General features: G+C 42.1%; 1 protein-coding gene and 1 long non-coding RNA gene across 5 annotated transcripts in view; both read left to right on the top strand.

Annotated features, from left to right (window-relative positions):
• Positions 1 to 9,131, top strand: part of GNG12 (G protein subunit gamma 12) — a 63,834-nt gene extending 54,703 nt beyond the window's left edge. For 2 of the 4 annotated variants that reach the window (XM_075003147.1, XM_075003146.1), the window contains 3 exons: positions 1,588 to 1,682; positions 2,831 to 2,948; positions 5,326 to 9,131. In XM_075003147.1, coding sequence (XP_074859248.1) covers positions 2,853 to 2,948; positions 5,326 to 5,451 — 222 coding nt within the window. In that variant the 5' untranslated portion in view covers positions 1,588 to 1,682; positions 2,831 to 2,852 and the 3' untranslated portion in view covers positions 5,452 to 9,131. The remainder of the gene's footprint in view (positions 1 to 1,587; positions 1,683 to 2,830; positions 2,949 to 5,325) is intronic. The other 2 variants (XM_075003148.1, XM_075003145.1) reach the window with 1 other exon arrangement.
• Positions 9,132 to 12,769: 3,638 nt separating this feature from the next.
• LOC142017842 (uncharacterized) lies at positions 12,770 to 15,503 on the top strand. The gene is made up of 3 exons (XR_012646603.1): positions 12,770 to 13,324; positions 14,360 to 14,502; positions 15,465 to 15,503. It is a non-coding gene; the product is annotated as an uncharacterized LOC142017842 (long non-coding RNA).
• Positions 15,504 to 20,238: the final 4,735 nt, after the last annotated feature.

Raw genomic sequence — 20,238 nt, 5'->3', positions numbered from 1 at the left:
ACGGGGATTTTTTCCCCCAGATTATTCAGTAACTCACTTTAAGGTCTTGAACAAGTCATTCTAGGCTAGAATTTTCAATAAGAACTGCAGATGCACATCAAGGATGTATATGTACATAAAGATTGTCTTCCATTGCTCTGAGTTTCAGCAGAGCCCTTTCTACCTTTAGCAGAGACTCACAATGTTCTGTTTAGAAACTGAGACTTCAGCCTGAGTGGTGATTACATTCATTGTAAAATAGGCTAACTCCTTGACCCATCTTAATTGATCTTTTTAAAGTACCCTTATCTAACCTAGATCCATCTGTTTTTTAGCGTGCCCTTATCCATCCGTGGCTATTCATGTGCTACTTAATTGGCCCAGTGTTTTGCACCTGTATTGTACTATTATTGTAATAAGGAAATCATAGCAAGTCAAAGGTGCAGGGAAAGAACACAGTGCGAAGATTATGCTTCAGCAAGACTTAGGGGGAAAAAAGACAATATATGGGTAGTGAAGTCCTCAGCAATCCTGTAGTCCTCCAGGCCTGTGTAACAGACTGAAAGGGTCTTGATCAAATGAGATGTCCTTAGAACGAGTTTATTACACATCTTTCAGAGGCCACTCTGTGATCTGATAGATACGGATATGTGAATGGTGTACAAGTTGGCAGAGTAATGTACTTTGAACAGACATAATGAAATAAACATCTGTGCACATGAGAGGAATTTTTAATGGGTCTTTGCAATAAAGAGATCATTATTATACCTGCCAGATGACAACACCAGTCTGAGCAAATCATCATGCTTAACTCTTTTTAATTATTGACTTTTGCTGCAGTTTTGATGTAGATAGCAGTTCTCTTTTTCTTCTTTTCTCCTTCATTATCTGAGTTGAATTCACTGTCATTATCATCTCAGATTTGCTCTCATGGTTGTTGAAGTGTGGCCTTATCCAAGATTCTCATTAGCCACTTTTTATGATTTGATTGTGATACTGATACAAATTTGGTCTTTGTGCATGATTCGATGGGATACTCTGCTTTTCTGGTGCTAGTATAGTCACAGGCTTGAACTGTCTGTGAATCCAAAGCTGCACTCAAATTATCCAAATGCCTTCACAGAGGCTAACGTTACACACCATAGAGGCAATGTCCAAAAGCTTTGATCAAACTGCAGTCATGTGCTGCTGAGATCAGTCACTAACTGAAAACAATGGGTAGTGTCCTCGCTGCTCATTGGATGGTGTCCAAGTGCAGCACAATAAAACTGTGTGGCATGAATGCTGCTTTGAATTCTCATCCTCAAAAGAAAAGTTTGATCAGCGTCCCAAAGCTGCTCACTCTTTTTCCCAGAAACACATCTTGTTAGATGCAGTACATGTGTTGGGGTGGGAATATTTCTGTAGACTTTGGCAGCTGTTGTGTTTGATTCCTGTGAAGGAACAGAAGATTGTTCTTCAGTCTCCACAAAATACAAGCATAACCTTATCTGGATGTGTGGCAAAGGAGAGAGCAGAGGGAAGAGAGCAGGAGATGCACACCTGACATTATTCCCTCTCCTAATGAGTGTATCTCCGTTCCCTTTTTTTTTTCTCTCTGCCCCACAGATCTGCCTGGGGAGAGGATTCTGTGCTGTGTCAGAACTGAATATTTGAAATATTCCTTCACCTCCAATAGACCGAGGAGGCCAACAGGAGAACAAGTGAGTGTATCTCAGATACACTTTCTCCCGGCAAAGTGTAGATTCTACAACTTCCTCTTGCCTGGGGCTGTGCCAAGAGGCAAAGTTCATCCCATAATAATCAGTAATAAGACTCTAGCCTTGGAGAGGTGTATGTGGCTCTAAAGTTAGTACAGGTTGAACCTCTTTCATCCGGCACCATCAGGACCTGACCGGTGCTGAACAAGAGAATTTGTTGGACCACAGGAAGTCGTTATCAACAATTTCACTGCTTACTGGGCTCTAATAAGACATTTATGGGTAAACAACAGCTAAATAACGCACAGAAGACAGAGAGCCAGGACTGGTGGCTGGAAACATACTTTATGAGACCGTGGGAAACTTGGCTACATCCATAAGTGGTCTTCTGGCTAACTAAAATGCTGAATTATGAATGCTTCTGGATGAGAGAGTTCTGTATTAGAGGAGTTCAACTTGTATCTAATGGTAGAGAGCTTTCCATAATTTACTGTGCAGATGCATGTTTTAAAAACGACCATAGGAATACTTTTATTAATGTCTTCAATTTTAAAGGAATAAGCAGGTTAATAAAAAAGCTGTGGGGAGAGTGCAAATGGAGGAACAATTACAGTAAACTCTTTCATATATGGCATGCTACCTTCCAGAACTCTCAAATAAGCAGCATTTTAGCCATAAACAAATTTTAGTTATATTTGCTATAAGTACAGTATAGGGAAAGTAAATACAAATAAATACAGCAAATACAGTATGTTGAGTGTACAACATTTATTGTTGGTAAATAAATTATTCTGCATATATTTTTTCATAATATCTAATCTTTTTTTCTTTAGTTATGCATTGCTAGGTATACCTCTTTGTTATCCAGAATATTTGACTATTCAGCAATCTCCTGGTCCTAAGGCTGCCAGATATGAACAGTTTTACTGTAATAGAGGTTGTATTCATATTAATAGGCTTGGAATTAGAAAAAAAAAGACAAAGTTTCAGTTGTGTTATGCACTTTTTTCTTGTTAATATTTTCTCTGTACAATAGCTAAACTGTTAACCCTTTACATAAAAGAATAAAAATCCTTTTTTCAACATATGACATTACTTCTATACTGGAAGGCAATTATTTTAGAAAAATAATCAATTGTTTTTCTTAACAGAGTTTGAGAAATTTCTTTGAAAATGTCTAGCAAAACTACTAGCACAACAAACAATATAACTCAGGCAAGAAGAACTGTACAGCAGTTAAGAATAGAAGCTTCTATTGAAAGAATAAAGGTGAGAAACACATTCTTAACAATCTTTCTCTTCTTTATATGAGCTATGTGAAATATAGCAGGTATATTGTAGTAAACTCCCAATATATATGTACTTGATTTGTTTTATTAATTATTATTATAATACCGTAAACCCTCGAGACATGCACAATCAAGTTGTGCGTGTCTTGGGCTGACGTGACTGCATGTGTCTTGGGAAACTGCTCCTGCCACAGGTGGGGAAACCGCTCCTGTCAGGGGCAGTAGCCTGATTCTTGCCACCCCTGGTAGGAGCGGTTTCCCTAGTCATGTCAGGGACAGCAGCCTGACTTGTGGCTGCTGCCCCGACAGGAGCAGTTTCCCAGTCCCCGGAGTGGCGGGGAGCTGGGAACCAGGGGCAGCCTGGCTCCCCTCCACGTGCACAGCTGGGAAACTGAGTAGGGTAGCAGCCCTGGTTAGTTTCCTGGCTCCTAGGAGTGGAGGGGAGCTGGGAGCCAAGCTGCCCCTGGTTCATGGCTCTCCTCCACAGATTGGAGCCAGGAAACTGAACAAGGCTGCTGCTCTGGTGAGCTTCTCCTCTCTGCAAGCAGTGGGGAGCCGGGAGCCAGGCTGCTGCCTGGTTCCTAGCTCCTCACCACTTGTGGGACCTGGGAAACGGAAACAGCTGGTAAGTTTCCTGGGTTCTGTAAGTGACAAGTGTTGGGGAGAAGGGAACCAGTCTACCTCCTGGTTCCCAGCTCCCTGCCACTCTGGGAGCCAGGAAACTGACTAGTGCTTCTGGGCTGGTCAGTTTCCTGGCTCCTGCAAGCTCAGGGGAGCTGGGAACCAGGCTGTAGCCTGGTTCCCAACTCCTCTTGACTTGTATGGAAATTTGAGTTACGTGGGGGTTGCAGAAACCCAACCCCTGCGTAACTTGTGAGGTTACTGTACAGTGTACATTACTTGAGTTATCTTTGAGTGTGGTAGTTTTATTCATCTGTGGTACCAAATTTCACCAATTCCTTATGGTTATTATTAAAAAAACGTACCAACAATATGACAAACACTTCACGGACACGTTAGAAGACAAACTCCTTGCTACTCTGAGTTTATAGTCCTAAATCTATAACACAGACGTAGTGGGTAGAAGAGGGAATATGATGTATAGCATGTTTTTTCCCTCAGTTGAGCTTGTTAGTTTTGTATGTTTAAATTTTATGCCTCTCTGCAGGTAGCTGAAGCGTTCATAGCCCTCATGATAAAGGGCAGAGAGTTGAGACAGGGTGCACTTAAATTAGGGTGGACGAAGAGCCAAAACTCCTCCATGTTTCTCTCCTACCCCACGCAATGACTAAGGAATTTGACTAAGCTAAAATCTCACCTACTAAGATTTTGGGAAGGAGCTTGGGGGTTGTAGTTGTTCTAACCATGCCATTACATCCCTTCATTCTCAATTTTATTAGTATTTCTCTGCAGTATAACAGCTGTCCAAAGGTAAGCAGACTGGTTAATTCACTGGAGAGAAGTGATTTTCTTACAATCAGCTATGGAATAGGACCATGCTGTGTCTTGCAAAAAATATGATAGTTTCCTAGAAATTGCAAGTGAATTGATGACGCTTCAGTGATTTTTAACAATAGTGTCTAAAGATATAAAACAGTGGTGGACAGCCTGTTGCATGAGGGCCACATGCAGCTCGTCTGGGTCCTGTGTGTCCCACAAGACATTTTGTTTGTTGTTGTTCATACATAAAGTAGCCAGATTCTGCTGGTTTTCATCTGCATAGTTTTTTCCTACCAGTATTATAAATGCGACACGCACTTAAAGCAGAGGCATGTAAATTGAAGTGTATGCTGTTTGCACACACCATTGTGAGAGTTATGATATGATTCAGTCAGCACACCCTGCAAATTCTAGGTACACAAGCACAGTTAGCAAAACGACCTTATCCCAGGAGATTGTTTTGATGAAGACAATCTTGCAGCTCGCTGAAATGAAGAACGTCACTCGTACAGCCCACTTGCTAGCCTAAGGTTGCCCCTCAGTGATATAAAATCTTATCAGAAACCTGCTGTATTGTTCTAAACATGCCGTTTGTCTCAGAAGAAAGTAAAGGAACTCATAGCTATCCTCCCATAGTATTGCTGAAGAAATAGCATCCTGGCTTATCCTTGTTTTTGCTTACTGTTTTTCCCCCTCACCAAGACTGTCCAAGAAGCATAACCCAGAAACCTTTGGCCTTTGCTCAGTTGCTTTAGCTCTGGACCCAAAGATTGTGTAAATTTCTCAAACTTTGTTCCATATGCAGAATTAAATCACTGCAGCCATGGATGCATCACTGAGCCCATTCCATCCTGTTGCAAATGATTTGGGAATATTTACCATTTTGTGTCTTTTTTGTTTTTTGTGTTTTTGGTCAGGTGTCCAAAGCGTCAGCAGATCTCATGTTCTATTGTGAAGAACATGCCAAGAAAGATCCTTTACTAATGGGCATACCCACTTCTGAAAACCCTTTCAAGGATAAAAAAACATGCATTTTATTATAGCAGAGCAGTAAGCGCCTCCGAAGCAAAACAAATGACAAGCAAATTCTTACAGAAATAACCTTATGGTCGTCACTGGGATCAACTGTGTAAAACAACATTGTATTTACTATGTATGTAAATGAATTTTTAAGCCTTTTACATTTTTTCTCTATGGCATCCTTACTGGGAAGGAAGATTATAAACTAAATCTGTCCATCTTATAAGTAGAATGGGGTCTTTGGGCATGCAGCTGGTAAGTCTCAAGGCAAGATCTACTCTATGGAGCTATTGCAATGTAATGGTGTCACTCAGATTGTGAAAAATCCATGCTTCTGAGTGACATAGTAATACCAACCTAACCCCTGGGAGACAGCACATGGGAGATGCTCTTATCAGCTTACGAGGGTCTTTGCTACAGTGATTCACTGCAGCACTGTATGTGAAAACAGCCATAAGGGAGAAAAGGTTGCATGAGGTTAAGGTGGATTTTTTATTTCCCCTTAAACATGTAGTATCTGCATTTCAATTTAAGGCATTAGGTTACACTATCAAGACCAAAATTGCCTAAGCTTCACTTACAGATACGGAAGATAGACGAGTAATTTGACTCTGAAGATTAGTGTACTTCAGGAGTTTTTTTTAAATAATAGTGTATTTCATTCAATTAGTGTGTGTGTGTTCTTAATATCTGTGTGTATATGCATTCCAAAGTGCATTCTCTGAAAAAAGATTCCTTTCAAACAACTGCTGCAATTATCAATAAGCTCCAGAGTTTCATGCCCTTACCTTCAGTTGTGTCTTAATTGTTTTGAAAAGTGAAAAATCTGTTTTTGTGTCAAGAATCATATTTCTTATGATTTCTGCAATTTTTTATTTTTGAGAAACTTCAATAGAGGAAAAATTTAGTCCTTTCGTTCTGTCCCTCTCAATTTTCTCCTCAAATTATGATCCACATAGCTTCATGATTTGTGCTACAGTAGTCTCAAACATTCTAGAACAACAGTGTCCAATAGGAATTCAAAGATCAAGGTTGTCATCCTTCCATATTTGCACAGCCCCCCATCACTCTAAATAAATGCCCTTTCCCTCCCCCAGAGCCAGGCAGCCCCAGCTACTCCACATTCTAAATCAATGGTGGTGACTCACCAGAGTTGCCAGAGCCACCACCCTCATCCAGGTCACGTGTGTAAGTCTCACTTAAGTTTTGTGCAGTGATCTTGGATTTGGCTCTCTTAATGACTGAATTAACCTTTTTTAAGGAAAAACAAATTAAATCCTAACCAGATTATGATCAAGCAAATGTAATTGGAAGTCTTTTCCAGAATATCACTGATGTGCAAATAGCTTAATAATAAGTCATGTATTGATGGAATAAATGAATGGAAAGAAAACAATACTGACTTTTAGGCTACCCGTGTGGGGTTTTGTTGTGTTTCTGTATAGCCATCTGTACAATGCCTGATATTGTAATATTTACATATCTTATTAACCACTTGTAATTTACTGTTTCATGTTGCATATTTGTTTAATTCTGTATTAAATTGTATAAACAATGATGCTAATACATTCAGAAATTATATGGTTTTTAACAAACCTCCTTTAAAAAAAATCTAAATTTGAGACTTCTGGTAAGAAAAGTAAATGTACTGATTCTTCTGTGATGACATTCCTATTATTTTTATAATTAGAATATTTTTCTAGTAACAACTTCAAAACAATCTATATTTTCACTATGATTTTATTTTCCATATTTGTCTATCATTTTATAAGGCATCTTGTTAAAAATAGCAATTAACTTATCCACATACTTTCAGAACAGAGCTATTAGAAGCAATCAAGCAGTATTTCTTCTGTTCAGTAATATCTTGATATTTTTAAAAAAGTACAGCCCAAATACTGCCCTTTTATTGACCTATTATTGCCATATTACTAGGAATTTGTGGCTAAATGTTTGATCTATTTAAACCCAAAAGAATATTTGAAAATGTAAAACATACAAATAAAGAGCTACAAAGGTCATTTCAATACCTAGAACTTTGGCTATTTCAGAGCTATTGGTTTATGATCCTTCTTACTATTGTTGGGTTAGCCCATATTCAGCTAAATTACAACTTTACATGCTTGGTTTATGCCTACTGACGCTGCATTAATTTGAGAAATGAATTTAAATGAGGCTTTTTTTACATAGATTTTCTTTTAACTGGAATCCATGAATCCAGTTTGTCCAGTTACTACTTCCTTATCAAATGTATACCATGTTCTTAAAACTGGAGTTCTAGGTGCCGTGATTGTGGTTTCTTTAACTTATTGAATCAAAATATGTAAATGATATATTTTAAAGTATTTTTCACAAGCACGTTGCCATAACACTGTTGCTACTAGAAATATTGTCATAAATGACTGGGGCATTACTCAATTACTGTTGAAGACAATGAGAATTTTGCCATTGACTTCAGTTGGGAGTATGATGAGAAGTGAGGTGACTAGCATACTGTATTTGTAACTGTTTGAAAACATATTCATAAATGTTAGGATTCTAAATGTTCGTAGTGCCACAATGTATGTCTGTTTTTAAAAAGAAGAATTAATAGTTTTCTATTCAGCCCTGTTTAACTGCAAGTATATTTTTCTACTTTTTTCATACCTTTTTGACATCTGTACAAAACCAGGACAAATTTATGGCAACAGCTGTTTAATTCTTTTATATATATATATATATATATATATATATATATATATATATGCATTTAAATAGCAAAAGAGTTTTACTGGTACATGATTGTCCCTTTAACCACAAATGTTATGTTGGAAATAGAGGAAATAGTGTGCCAAGTTCTTTCAGATGCCTTATAACTTTTAGCCTAAAACACATGGGAAAATATAACTAAAACAATGAAATACAACTGACTGCTTCTGATGATTTTGTTGTATAGGTTTTTACATAAATTTTGTGTATTGTATTTTAAACACAATATGTAGCATCATCTGAAGGTTCAAACAGCTACTTATGTTGTTATAATATTACTCTAAGTATACACAATGCAGTATAAGGTAGACTTTTTGTGTGATTAACTTGTGAAGAGAATGAGTCGTGCTAATCTGGGAAGAATTATGAAGCTATCTGGACTTTCTAGTTAGTGAGATGAAATAATGAAAACAAAACTACCCCAAATTCATAGCTGTTGGGATATTGGAGGTTTCAGAATGATTTTCAGCCAGGCTAGCTAACCAGAATAAATGTATCATAATATTGCAACTTGGTGCTCTGAGTGCAGATACCTCAAATGTAAAATCTTTGTGATGTAAAATGAACCTGATATTAGAAAGTAGCTCACGAATCTTTTTCTTAAACTAAGAGGTCTGTTTTCTTGGTTTTCCCTTTCTGGGTTTACTAATTTGATTGTTTCAATACTGTGTTGTTTTGTATTGTCATTGTTTTGTAACTTCAGATTGACATGAAAGTTGTTGCAATGATTTGCCTTTAACTTACAAATGGCTATATGAAATTCTTTTGTTTTCTCTAATAAGCTTTTATCATTCATCAGTGAACCTCTTCAAGTAGTTCAGTGTGGTCTTTGTGTGGCAGAGCGCTTCTTATAGCAAGGAGAGGAAAAAACTGTTAACCAAGGGAATTTGTCGGATAGCTAGCATGTTCAGTATCATGGATATGAAACACTTTATTAAAACTATCACTGCTTTGTATACCATTTCAGCTTGTCATTGTAGTTCAATTCACATCCCAATGTACAGAGCCTGGGGAACTATACAAATGTCAGTCATCTGAGGGTTTGAATCAGGTTGTCAGTACAATGGTGTCAAATACAGGTTGAAACTCTCTAGTCTGGCACTCTCAAATGGCAACATTTGTAATCCAGCATGATTTTAGGTAGCTGAATGACCACTTATTATGGTGTGGCCAAGTTTCCCATGGTCCCATAAAGTTTGTTGACAGCCACCAGTCCTGGCTGTCAGTGTTCTATGCTGTTATTTAGCTGTAATTTGCCATTAGATGTTTTCTGAGATGAAAAGCCTGATAAGCAGTGGAAGTGTTGATAATGCTGCTAGACAATATTGACTCCCATGGTCCAGCAACTTCTCTTGTTCAGCGCTGGTCAGTTCCCAAGGGCGTTGGACAAGAGAGGTTCATCCTGTACTGACAAAAGCAATGTTCTTGGGAGAATAACAAGCTAGACATAATTTAAGAGGGAAAAGAATGCTAAATTTAAGGGAGTAGGCGGCTGTGTACGTGCAGTGTTACTTCCAGCTGTAAGCTTATGTTCCAAATTTTAGCTTTTTCGATTTAGAAAAAGCTTTTTCCCCCAGTGTTTACAAAAACAAAGAACCCTTCAAAATGTAGCAGATAAAGACCTCAGAGAGCCTGAATTAACAAGTCAAAGGGAAACTCAAATTGGGACTGTTTATCTCAAAGGAGTGTTAACATAGTGGCCGAATGAGGCGAAAATTAAACCTGAGTGTTTTCTTTCACTGTTGATCAAAGCTTGTAGGGAAGAGGAGGGAAGATCATGTTATGAAGATCTGTGTGCCAGCCTTCAAGGGCCAGTAACAAAATGGGTGTCGTCATCCCTCCAGCTCAATAATGGAAGAAGAATGAAGCCCATTAATCTAGCAGAGCCTAATAGGTATGTGATCTGAGAGGAAACCAAGTTATAACCCAGCAGAGCATGCAGGGTCACACTTGGAACATCTGCACACTGTTCCGGTGAGTGGCAGCTCAAGTGGACAGAGTTTGGAAGAGTATAACCATTTTATTTTTCCTGTTCTGCTTGATTGGGATCAGTAAAGTTGTGCCAGCCCAGATTCAGCCCTGCATGTGGATCTCAGATTCAAAAAGCTCACCTGGCTCAAAGGTACTTCTGACTTCCTTAGTATTCTACCTTTGGAGTTATAAGGACCCTTGCTTACATCTTGGTGGAGACATGTAGTTCAGTTCATGTATCTCTGCAAAACCCAAACATGGGTATCAAACACACCTATAGGTATCCTTGACATTTACCCAGGGCCTTTTTCCCAGTGGAACACAGTGAAGCTGCGTTCTGAGCTTTTTTTCCGGGGCTCCCATTTTTAAAAAGGTGCCTGGGCAGCTCTGAGCTGCGTGTGGCTCTTTAAGCAGCCACTTGCGGCTCCTGCTGCGGCTCCACCTCTGGCTCCCTCCCGCTCCCTGCATGTCGATGAAAGAGCAGGACTCACTTTAATTGGTTTAGTGGCTGGTGTCAGCCATTAAACTAATTAAGCTGAGCCTGCTCTTTCAGCGTGGCAGGTCAGGGAGCTGTGCCTGCTCCACTGTATGTGGAGGAGCCGGAGGGCTGGGGGGAGCCATGCGGAAGGGAACATGGTGGAGGTGGTGCTCCTTTTGAAATGTAAGTGAATCCTGGGTTGGAGAGTGCAGTTGGGGGGCTTAAAGGCTGGGGGTGGTTTGTGTCTTGGGCGGGTTTAAAGGCTGGCAGCAGGTTGGGGCCATGGGGCGCATGGGGTTAATGCATGGTGGTGGGGGCAGGGGGTGTTAAGGCTGGCAATGGGTTGGGGCAGGCGGGGGCAGGGAGTAAAAGCCTGGCTGTAGGTTGGGGCCATAGGGGGAGGGTTATAACCTGTCACTGGGTTGGGGCCACGGGCGTGTGGGGGACAGTTAAGGCTGCGGCTGGTTGGGGCCATGGGGGGGATGGAGGGCAGTTAAGGCTGTGGCGGGTTGGGGGATTTAAGAATGGCAGCAGGTTGTGGACGGGGGTGGGCGGCACTGTTCTGGCACCCTTTTTCCTGGAAAAAAAGAAACACTTCATTTACCCATTAGGCTTATTTAAGTCTTGTTTCTGCTTCCCTGGTGCCCTTTTATTAAGTGTTTCATATAGCAGAACCTCGGTGTTTACAAACAGCAGAGTTACGAATTGAACAAATCAACCATACACTTCATTTGGAGATGGAATTATGCAATCAGGCAGCAGCAGAGACCCCCTTCCCCCCAAATCAAATACAGTACAATACTGTTTTAAACATAAACGACTAAAAATGGAGGGAAAAGCATTGCATACTAAAGTTTCAAAGCTGTATTAAGTCAATGCTCAGTTATAAAGTTTTGAAAGAACTGTAATGTTTTGTTCAGAATTGCAAACATTTCAGAGTTACACACAGCTTCCGTTCTCAAGGTGTTTGTCACCTTGAGGTTCTGCTGTAGGTTAAATAGTATTCGAAACTGTAATTTATCTTCCTGATTATCCTATGAAAGTGTGATATCTTTTTGGCACACTCAGAATGAGCAGGCTCATTGGAAGATTTTGTTTGGCCCAGGTCAGGGTTCAGCAACTAAAATAGCAAGAAAATCCATTTTTTCCAATTCAGTTAAAAAAAAATCAATAATCCAAGAGCCACAATGCATGCAAATACAAGACGGTCCTTAATAAATAACCTCAAACTCTACTTTTGTAACCCCTGTTTTAAGAACAAGGCACACACAATGATTTGTAATGTGATACATGTTTACTGCAGGACCTTCACAAACTTTTTACTTATTCTATTTTTTCACACTTTGTGTGTGTTTGTTCCACTGTCTTCCTGACTTTCACTCCCGAACCTTCTGTCTTTCTGGAGGACACCAGAGGGAGTTATCACATGTTTCAAGATCACATAATGTGTGCCATTTAGACATGAGTTGTTCATTTTTGGGCTTTTAGAGGTTCACTGTTTATTCTACAATAATCAGGAGGTTTTTCTCACTTTGCAATTATAGCATTGGGAGCCACAAATAAGTGCTTAAAAGAGCTGCATGCAGCTCTGGAGCCTCAGGTTGCAGACTCCTGCCCCCAGCATTGGAAGCTCTAATGTGATAGGCATATCATCCCAACAGAGTGCCGGGAAATACTTTAAGCCAAACCCTCAAGAGTTTTGCTAATGCCACAAATTTTACTGAAAAATTGGTTGTGGTACTTGTTATTAAAACTCTTAATAAAGGGTACGTATAATGTATTTTTCCTATTCTCCCAGTAGCCTTAGTCCAGTTGCACACCACTCAGAGGGGGAAATTTTAACTACAGGTTACACCTTCCTGGTCTAGCGCCTGGGCCTTCCTGTACAAGGGAGTTTGTTGGACCAGGGGAGGTTAGGCCACTCTGGGCCACTCCCTCCAGCCAGAGGGGCTGCTTGCCCCAAGCAGCTCCCCTTCTGGGGCCACTGGTGGCAACTCCATGCTCCTGGCAGCCAGGGCTCTTGGCCAGAGGCTGGCAATGGCTCCACATTCCTGGCTGCCAGGGCTCCGTTTGCGGCCAAGCAGCAACTCCACACCCTGAGCCACAGGGGCTGGCAGTGGCTCCACTCCCAGTCTGTAGGGCTGCCTGTCAGACCAGCTGAGCTCCCAGTAATCTATGTGGCTAGGGCTCCCTGGTCCAGCCATATCTGTGGTTCTGCCAGACCATGGATTTTCCCAGACCAGAGAGGATCAACCTATAATATTTTTTTAAATCCATAAAAATTATTCACTTTTAAGGGGTGAAATCTCAGTCTGCCCACATTAGAAACAAGCTGCATATTCCTGTTGGAATAGGGGACTCAGAGGTTCCCAGCTCCCCAAAGATAAGACGCACTTCTGTCTCCTGATTGCTTACAACTAGATCTCTGAGTTCTACCCCACTGCCTTAGCTACTACACCATCCTTCCTTTGTCCCAAATCTCTGTGTGCATGCGCGCGCAAAAATATTAATGTACTACCTGAGGCTGCTGTGCTGTTGTCACAGATTGTACTCATCCCAGATGGAGGCAACTGCTGTAGAAAGTCATTGAATCATTTGGCAGCCACAGCACAGCAATCATAATAAGATGATGATAAACCCAGCACCGAGGGGAACTTTCAGGCATACTCTTCGTCAATGAACAAGTGCTGAGCACCAAGGTAAGTTACAGGGCTGCATTTAAAGTGAACCCCAGGGCTACTAGTTTTCCTTTACACTTCACACAGATCCTGCATAAGCCCCTAGGTGATGCAGAATGTAGAAATGAGACAGCAGAAATTCAAACGGAAAGGAATTCTATTGAGTTAAAATATAATTTAAAAATGCAGTTTTTCATAGCATTACTGCCTCAGGTTTTTAAAACTCATTTCTTTAAAAAAAATCAACTTCACAGCATTTCTGCTGCTTCTTTGCTCTTTGTATGTCTCTCAATTTGGATGGTATAGAAGACTTGTTCCATTTCACTTTTAATTTATCATAATTTTACAATGTTTCTGGTTCTCAGTTACTGGTACAGTATTTGAGTTCCAGACAGAGGAGGGCGAAATTGAAATCCAAATAAGAAATTTTTCACTATCAAGAAAATGTTTGTAGTTAAAGATTTTGAGACTCTCTGGGCCTGAACTATATCAGTGTCTCTGCACATGAGATGTATCCTAATGGCCAATCCTGTTTTGACAGGAGCCAATGATACAACTGTTGCTGACTTCAGTGACAGCAGGCCCTTATAGCAGTGCACTTACTTTAAATTCCTAGTGGGATAGCACTTGCGAATGCAACCCCATTCCATACCAGATCCCATATAGGCAGATCCCTGCATCTGCAGTGGGAGCCCACTAGCGGGACCTTTCCTGGGCCTGCTTGTACGACTGGGGATGACATTTTCCTCTGCATAGAACAGAACACATTTCTGTGCTTAAGGAGGTCTATTTACATCACTGTTTTCCAAAAACTTACTAGTAATTGATCTGCAGAGTTACAAAATGTACATTTGTTGGTGCTTATTCTCTTCAGTTAAAATAATTAGAAATGGGGAAAGGGAGAAGAAAGCATGAAAAACTGGTTTCATGGGCATCACTGACAAAGCTCCTTTTAACTCTGGTGGGGTCAGGATATGTCTATGTTAGCCTTTTTTAAACTGTGCTCTTCTCTCTGGTCATCTTGCATATGTCTTTTTCTTCCTGTGTTCTCCTTAGGCTGCTCCTCTTCAATGTCTCCCTACCCAATAGCTGCCTACGGCATATCTAATGTCTTCGTGACTCATGGAAGAGTGAGATAAATCTTACCTGCCCAGAGGGTTTCACCCAAACTATGAAGCAATTCTAAGAGGCTTTCTGAAGTAAGAGCCCTGAGCCTGCCGTGAAAGAGTTTAGAATTTCTACTGCTGTCAGCCAAAAGTTTTGGGTTCAGAATTGGATAAGTGCAGAAATACTTCACAAATACCGTATCTAATAGCACTTGTGTAGAAGAAATACATTCATGTCATGCATGGAGTCGCAGTATAGTTAAGTTGATTATTAATAAAAGGAAGTTAGATTCTGCTGGAGTGGTCCAAAATAGGTCTCTTAACAGCTCTTCTTGCATGCTTACAGCTAGCAGTATTTTTAATGTGTGTTGCCTACTGTCACCTAGTAAGTCAGGGATGGAGTCAGCAGATTGTGAATACTGACTCCCAGACATGGGTTCTAATGACTAGATAATGTATAGAAACTAATAGGACTACTTGGATGATAGTCTTTTTCCATGTCGTTATTTCACAATGACTGAGGAGTGGGGATCTGTAACAAGTCTCAGTCTTTCATCTTGAAATGAATTCGGTGTCGTATAGTGCTAGCACTTATTTAAGCATGCAGACATTGTAAATTTTCTTTTTTGATCCCAGTTGGGATGGGGAGGGGTTATTACTCAGTACTGAGGGATAGTTCAGCTGCCGTACTACAAGCCCTGTCTTACTTGCCAGTGGGTGCGAGAACAGAGAGCGCCAGGGGGGCTAAATCCTTTCTCTCTCTCTCTCTCTCTCTCTCTCTCTCTCTCACACACTCTCACACACACACACACACACACTCTCTCTTACACTTCTTACTGGCCATAAGGGTGAGTGATGGGCAGGAGGCAGAGAGGGGGAGCAGGGGCACAGGAGTGGGCTCAGCAGAAGAGATGGTGCATGGGTGGAGCCTTGGAGAAACGGGCTGCATGAGGGTGGGGCCTCAGGGCAGCAAGGCAGGTGGGGCCACAGCTTTGGCACCTGTGACCCCCCCTCCACTTTTAGACACCTTTCACCACTCTTGTCTCTTGCATTAGGTCAAAGTCCAGAAGCAACCCACACCAAACTGCTGGAAGTGTTACGGGGAAGCTTATAGTCCAGATCTGGCAATGATCTTTAGACTTTAAACTTCAGACAATAAAAAATAGAGAAGCCAGGGTAAAGTTTTGCTCTTGGAAGCAGCCATGAGACCTCTGTCAGAGTCCAGTCGCTCAGACTCAGTATTGAGTGTCTCTGCATTCTTTAAGCAATGCACCTCCTTTTTGTCCTGAGTCTCAACACTGCTCAGCCATCCCAGTGGTTAAAAAGAGGCCTAAGAGCTGTAGTAGACCACCAAGAGGGGAAGGCAAAGGAGTCATCTAGCATGGGCATAAGAGAAAAAAGCACATCTGAAACCTAAACCGTGCTATTCAAGCTGGCTTTATTAACTCTGGCACTGAGATAGGTACTGTCCAGTCTGGAGCATGAGGTAGTTCCTTCTACATCTGCAACACTGCATCAGCCTTAGACTTTCTTGGTAGTGCCCATATCGTCTTTTGCTGCAGTGAGAGTGGCTTAGCCCATCAATGCCGATGTCCCTAGTGATGCCGGAGATGGCCCACTTGATACCAGCAGATGTGAGAGGGTGGCTGCAGCACCTGTTAACCAGCACCATGTCAACTCCTGTTGCCTCAAACTACGTCACATCCCTCAGCACTGTTGAAAAGGACACCTGCAACATTGGTGGTGCTACGTCCAACTTGACACCGGATTCCAACATCGTAGGGAGCAGCCCCTCCTCAGTCAGGGGAAGCAGAGTCGTTGTCCTCTGAATCAGAAATTGGCTCCTGTATTTCCCAGCCATGGAGCTGCTCTTGCTACTGTCCACTAAGACACTATTATTCTGCCAGAGAATCTTTGGCAGGAGTACTACCATCAAGTGGAGGGCCAGGAAGTCACTGATCCCATCATTAGTCCCATGGCCTTATTTGAAGCTGTGGAATCTACCTGTAGTTTCTAGGTCATATATGAGATGTTCCTATTTTGTGTCCTCAGAGAGTCCTGGGACAACTATTCACCAGGCGCTGCCTTGTCCCCAGCCAGATAACAAGCAGCAAGAGGTATTTCAAGAGGACTCTGCCAGACAGCTAAGGGAGGAGGAGCATTCTTAGCCTGTGCTGACCTCTTCTTCTTTCTCTCCAGATAAGGCAGTCTCCTCAAAAGGATTTAGCCTCTCTGCAGAGGACTATAATACCTACCCAGGGCTGTTGTAAGGGTGGCCTTAAGCAGGGAAGAGGCTGAAGAATCTGTAATGCTGACAGATCTGGGTTGCTGGCCCCAGGGCTAGAACCTGCAAGCATAGGTTCTAAAGCTGTGCACTCTACCACATGGGCTAAAGGCCAGCTGGCACTCAGCTGAGACTGTACTGACCCCAGATGAGGTCTCAGTGCCTCTGGGTACTACATGCTTCCCTGGGCTGAGGAAGCACATCCCAAGCTTCTGAGACCTTCCAGCAGTTCTTCCCAGCCAATGCACCAGTTGTAACACTGACAGACCTGGGGTTATCAGCACCAGGGATAGAACCTATAAGCATAGGTGCTAAAGCCCTGCACTCTACTACATGAGCTAGAGGCTAGCTAGCTCTCAGCTGAGGCTGTAGAGCAGACACTTCACTCACCCCAGATGAGGTCTCAGTGCCTCTGAGTACTACAAATCCTTGCACTGCCTTGTTGACATTTTGGCCATAGCATGGCCTTCAAGAGGCCTTTCCTATTAGCAAGGCAATTATGGACTTATTAAGGCGCCATTCACAAACACAGCCAACAAGAACTGCTAAAAATGTTGCATTGCAACAGTACCTGTAAAAAATGTGTTACTTTCACCCATGCTGGTGCTAAACATCAAGTGGGGCCAGGCCTGAGTTACAATAATAGTACCAGTATGGCCTTGCCAGCACTGGTTCTCACTTTATTGGATATGTCAGTGGCACCTCCAGTTTCACTCCTGTTGCACTGAAACTTGATCTCCCAAGAGCCTGTGGGTTTTTCATTTAATGGCCTATGGTTCTATGGGTAAATGGTTCTATGGGTAAATCCTAGAGAGGAATTTTGCTTGGAGCAATTTCACCTGGTCTTGTTAAATACCAACAAACTCTCCACCAGAGCTGCTGCCATATCAAAATAAAGGTGTTTTTCTACTTGGCCTTCTCAATCTCAGGTCCAGCCAGTTCAGTTTTTTTATCTTGCATATCCCAAAGTATCTGTTGCACCAAACTACCTGAGATTAGTGATTTCTGCTGCAAAAGTCAACCTGGCAGCAATAGCATGAGTTTTCCAGCTCCATGTGGATAACCATTCTATATTTTCTAATGATATGGGAGTCAGATTTGTGAAGGACTCTGACCTAACTACACGTGCCCCAAACTTCGAAATGGCCATGCAAATGGCCATTTCGAAGTTTACTAATGAAGCGCTGAAATGCATATTCAGCGCTTCATTAGCATGCGGGCGGCAGCGGCGCTTCGAAATTGACGAGCCTTGCCGCCGCGCGGCGCGTCCAGACGGGGCTCTTTTTCGAAAGGGCCCCGCCTACTTCGAAGTCCCCTTATTCCCATGAGCTCATGGGAATAAGGGGACTTCGAAGTAGGTGGCGTCCTTTCGAAAAGGAGCCCCGTCTGGACGCGCCGCGCGGCGGCAAGGCTCGTCAATTTCGAAGCGCCGCTGCCGCCCGCATGCTAATGAAGCGCTGAATGTGCATTTCAGCGCTTCATTAGTAAACTTCGAAATGGCCATTTGCATGGCCATTTCGAAGTTTGGGGCACGTGTAGACGTAGCCAATGTTGTTGAACCTCATGGAGCCGCTGTTTGAGCCTCTATGAATGTGTTACTTACCACACCTTTTCTGAAGGTAGCTTTTCTGGTAGTTATCACTTTATCTAGGAAAGCAGTCAAACTGCATGTTCTGACATGCAAAACACTATCTGCAGTCTATTAATAGATAAAGTGTAGTTGTGCCTGCATCTGAGATGTATCTCTGAAATACTAGTATTCATATTAACCAGTCAATTTACTTACATGCAGTTATCCCAAACCACATGTCTATAGAAAGGAGCAACATCTGCACACCTTAGACATTAGAGTGCTTGCATTCTGCAGAGACAGGACAATACAATTTTGTTTGTCAGTCCAACCACTTGGGGCCTTAGTAGACAGAGTGAAAGATCTCCTGGTCTTTTGCACAGATTTTCATCGTAGATAACTTTCTGCATTCATGTTTGCTGCTGGGCAAATTGATGGCCCATTCCACAAGATTGCAAGTAGCCTAGGGGGAGGTCCTTGTGCAAGACATAGCGTCATAGAGCAGCAACTGGTCTTCAGTTCACATCTTTGCATCCCATGGTGTCTATGCTACCCCTTTCTTTCAGAAGGGGCATGGTAATGAGCAAGCTGGAAAGATGCTAATGAGGTGCTGCCACCGATGTAGATGGGGGCCTTTCAAAAGGACACCCTGGACTTTTGAAAGCCCCTTCTTCCTAAAAACCAAATAGGAAGGGGCTTTTGAAATCTGGGGTGTGGGGGGGGGGGAAATCTTTCCAAAAGGCCTCTGTCTGCACAGCGCTTTCAAATTGCACGTGACCATTATTATGCTAATGATATTCATAGTAGTGCCTCATTAGCATCTTCCCAACTCACTCATTACCATGCCCCTTTCAAAAGGAAGGGGCTAGTGTAGATATAGCCTCTTTGTGTAGCCGATGTATTGTGGAATAGCTAAGTGCTATTGTGTAACATTTCAAGGCAGCTTATTTCAAAGCTGATGGAGGCCACACTGCACTGGGGTTCAGCAAGTGCCTACTTTGAACTTCCTGGTAACCCTTGTGCAAGGAGGGTTACTGGGAGCAAAATGCCACGCTCAAAATAGCTCTGCCAAGGGAGGTTGTGGACTCTCCATCACCAGAGATATTTAAGAACAGGTTCGATAGATGTCTGTCACGGATGGTTTAGATAGTACTTGGTCCTGCCATTGGGGTAGGGGGCTGGACTCAATGGCCTCTCGAGGGCCCTTCCAGTCCTAGTGTTCTATCATTCTGTGATTCTAAGCGCAGTGTTTGGCCACACCGTTTCTGTATATCCCGCAATATAAACAACAGGATAGCCAAAGACTACATTTACACTACAGCCAAGATTGAGATTGATCCACTGGCAGTTAAACAGGTCTAGTTAGGACCCACCAAGTTGACCACAGACTGCTATATTGTCAACCCTGTTACTCAACCTCAAATGAGAAGAATGCAGGACATTGACAGGAGAGATTCAGACCTGCCCCCCCCCAGCACCTGCTGTTGAAAGAACAGGTTGGTGATCAAAAAATCTGGCACCCAGGAGTACTACTCTTTCACTCTTAGCCATGTTTTTTTCTGAATCTTTTGGAAAAAGGCACTCTTCCTTATCTTGGAGAGGAGTTGTCAATTTGAGATCAAAAGAGCACATTTTATGTGAAGATGCTCCACAGGTTCTTTCAGAAAGGCCTGTTTTTTTTTTTTGTTTTGAAAGAACTTGGTGGGATAGATGCCTCTGACTTCTCTTTTGGCTTTATTTGATTTTGGTGACTGCTCCAGGCCCTCTAATCACAGATTCCTTGTAGCAGAACCGGCAGTGTTTATCTGAATCTCTCCCCTAACAGGTGTTGATCTATCAGGGAAAGTCTTTAGTGGGGTTTTGCTGACTCATTGATGAAGGGGTCTTGTTATACTTCTCAAACACAAGAGAAGGAGAGTTTCAAACAGATTCCTGGACCAAACCATAACAGAGGGTCAGCTTAGGAACCTTGCTG

Source organism: Carettochelys insculpta, chromosome 9 (genome assembly GCF_033958435.1).
Source record: "Carettochelys insculpta isolate YL-2023 chromosome 9, ASM3395843v1, whole genome shotgun sequence".
In the NCBI taxonomy this organism is placed as follows: domain Eukaryota; kingdom Metazoa; phylum Chordata; order Testudines; family Carettochelyidae; genus Carettochelys; species Carettochelys insculpta.
The sequence above is the reverse complement of the archived record's forward strand: the minus strand, read 5'-3'. Positions and strand labels throughout refer to the sequence as shown.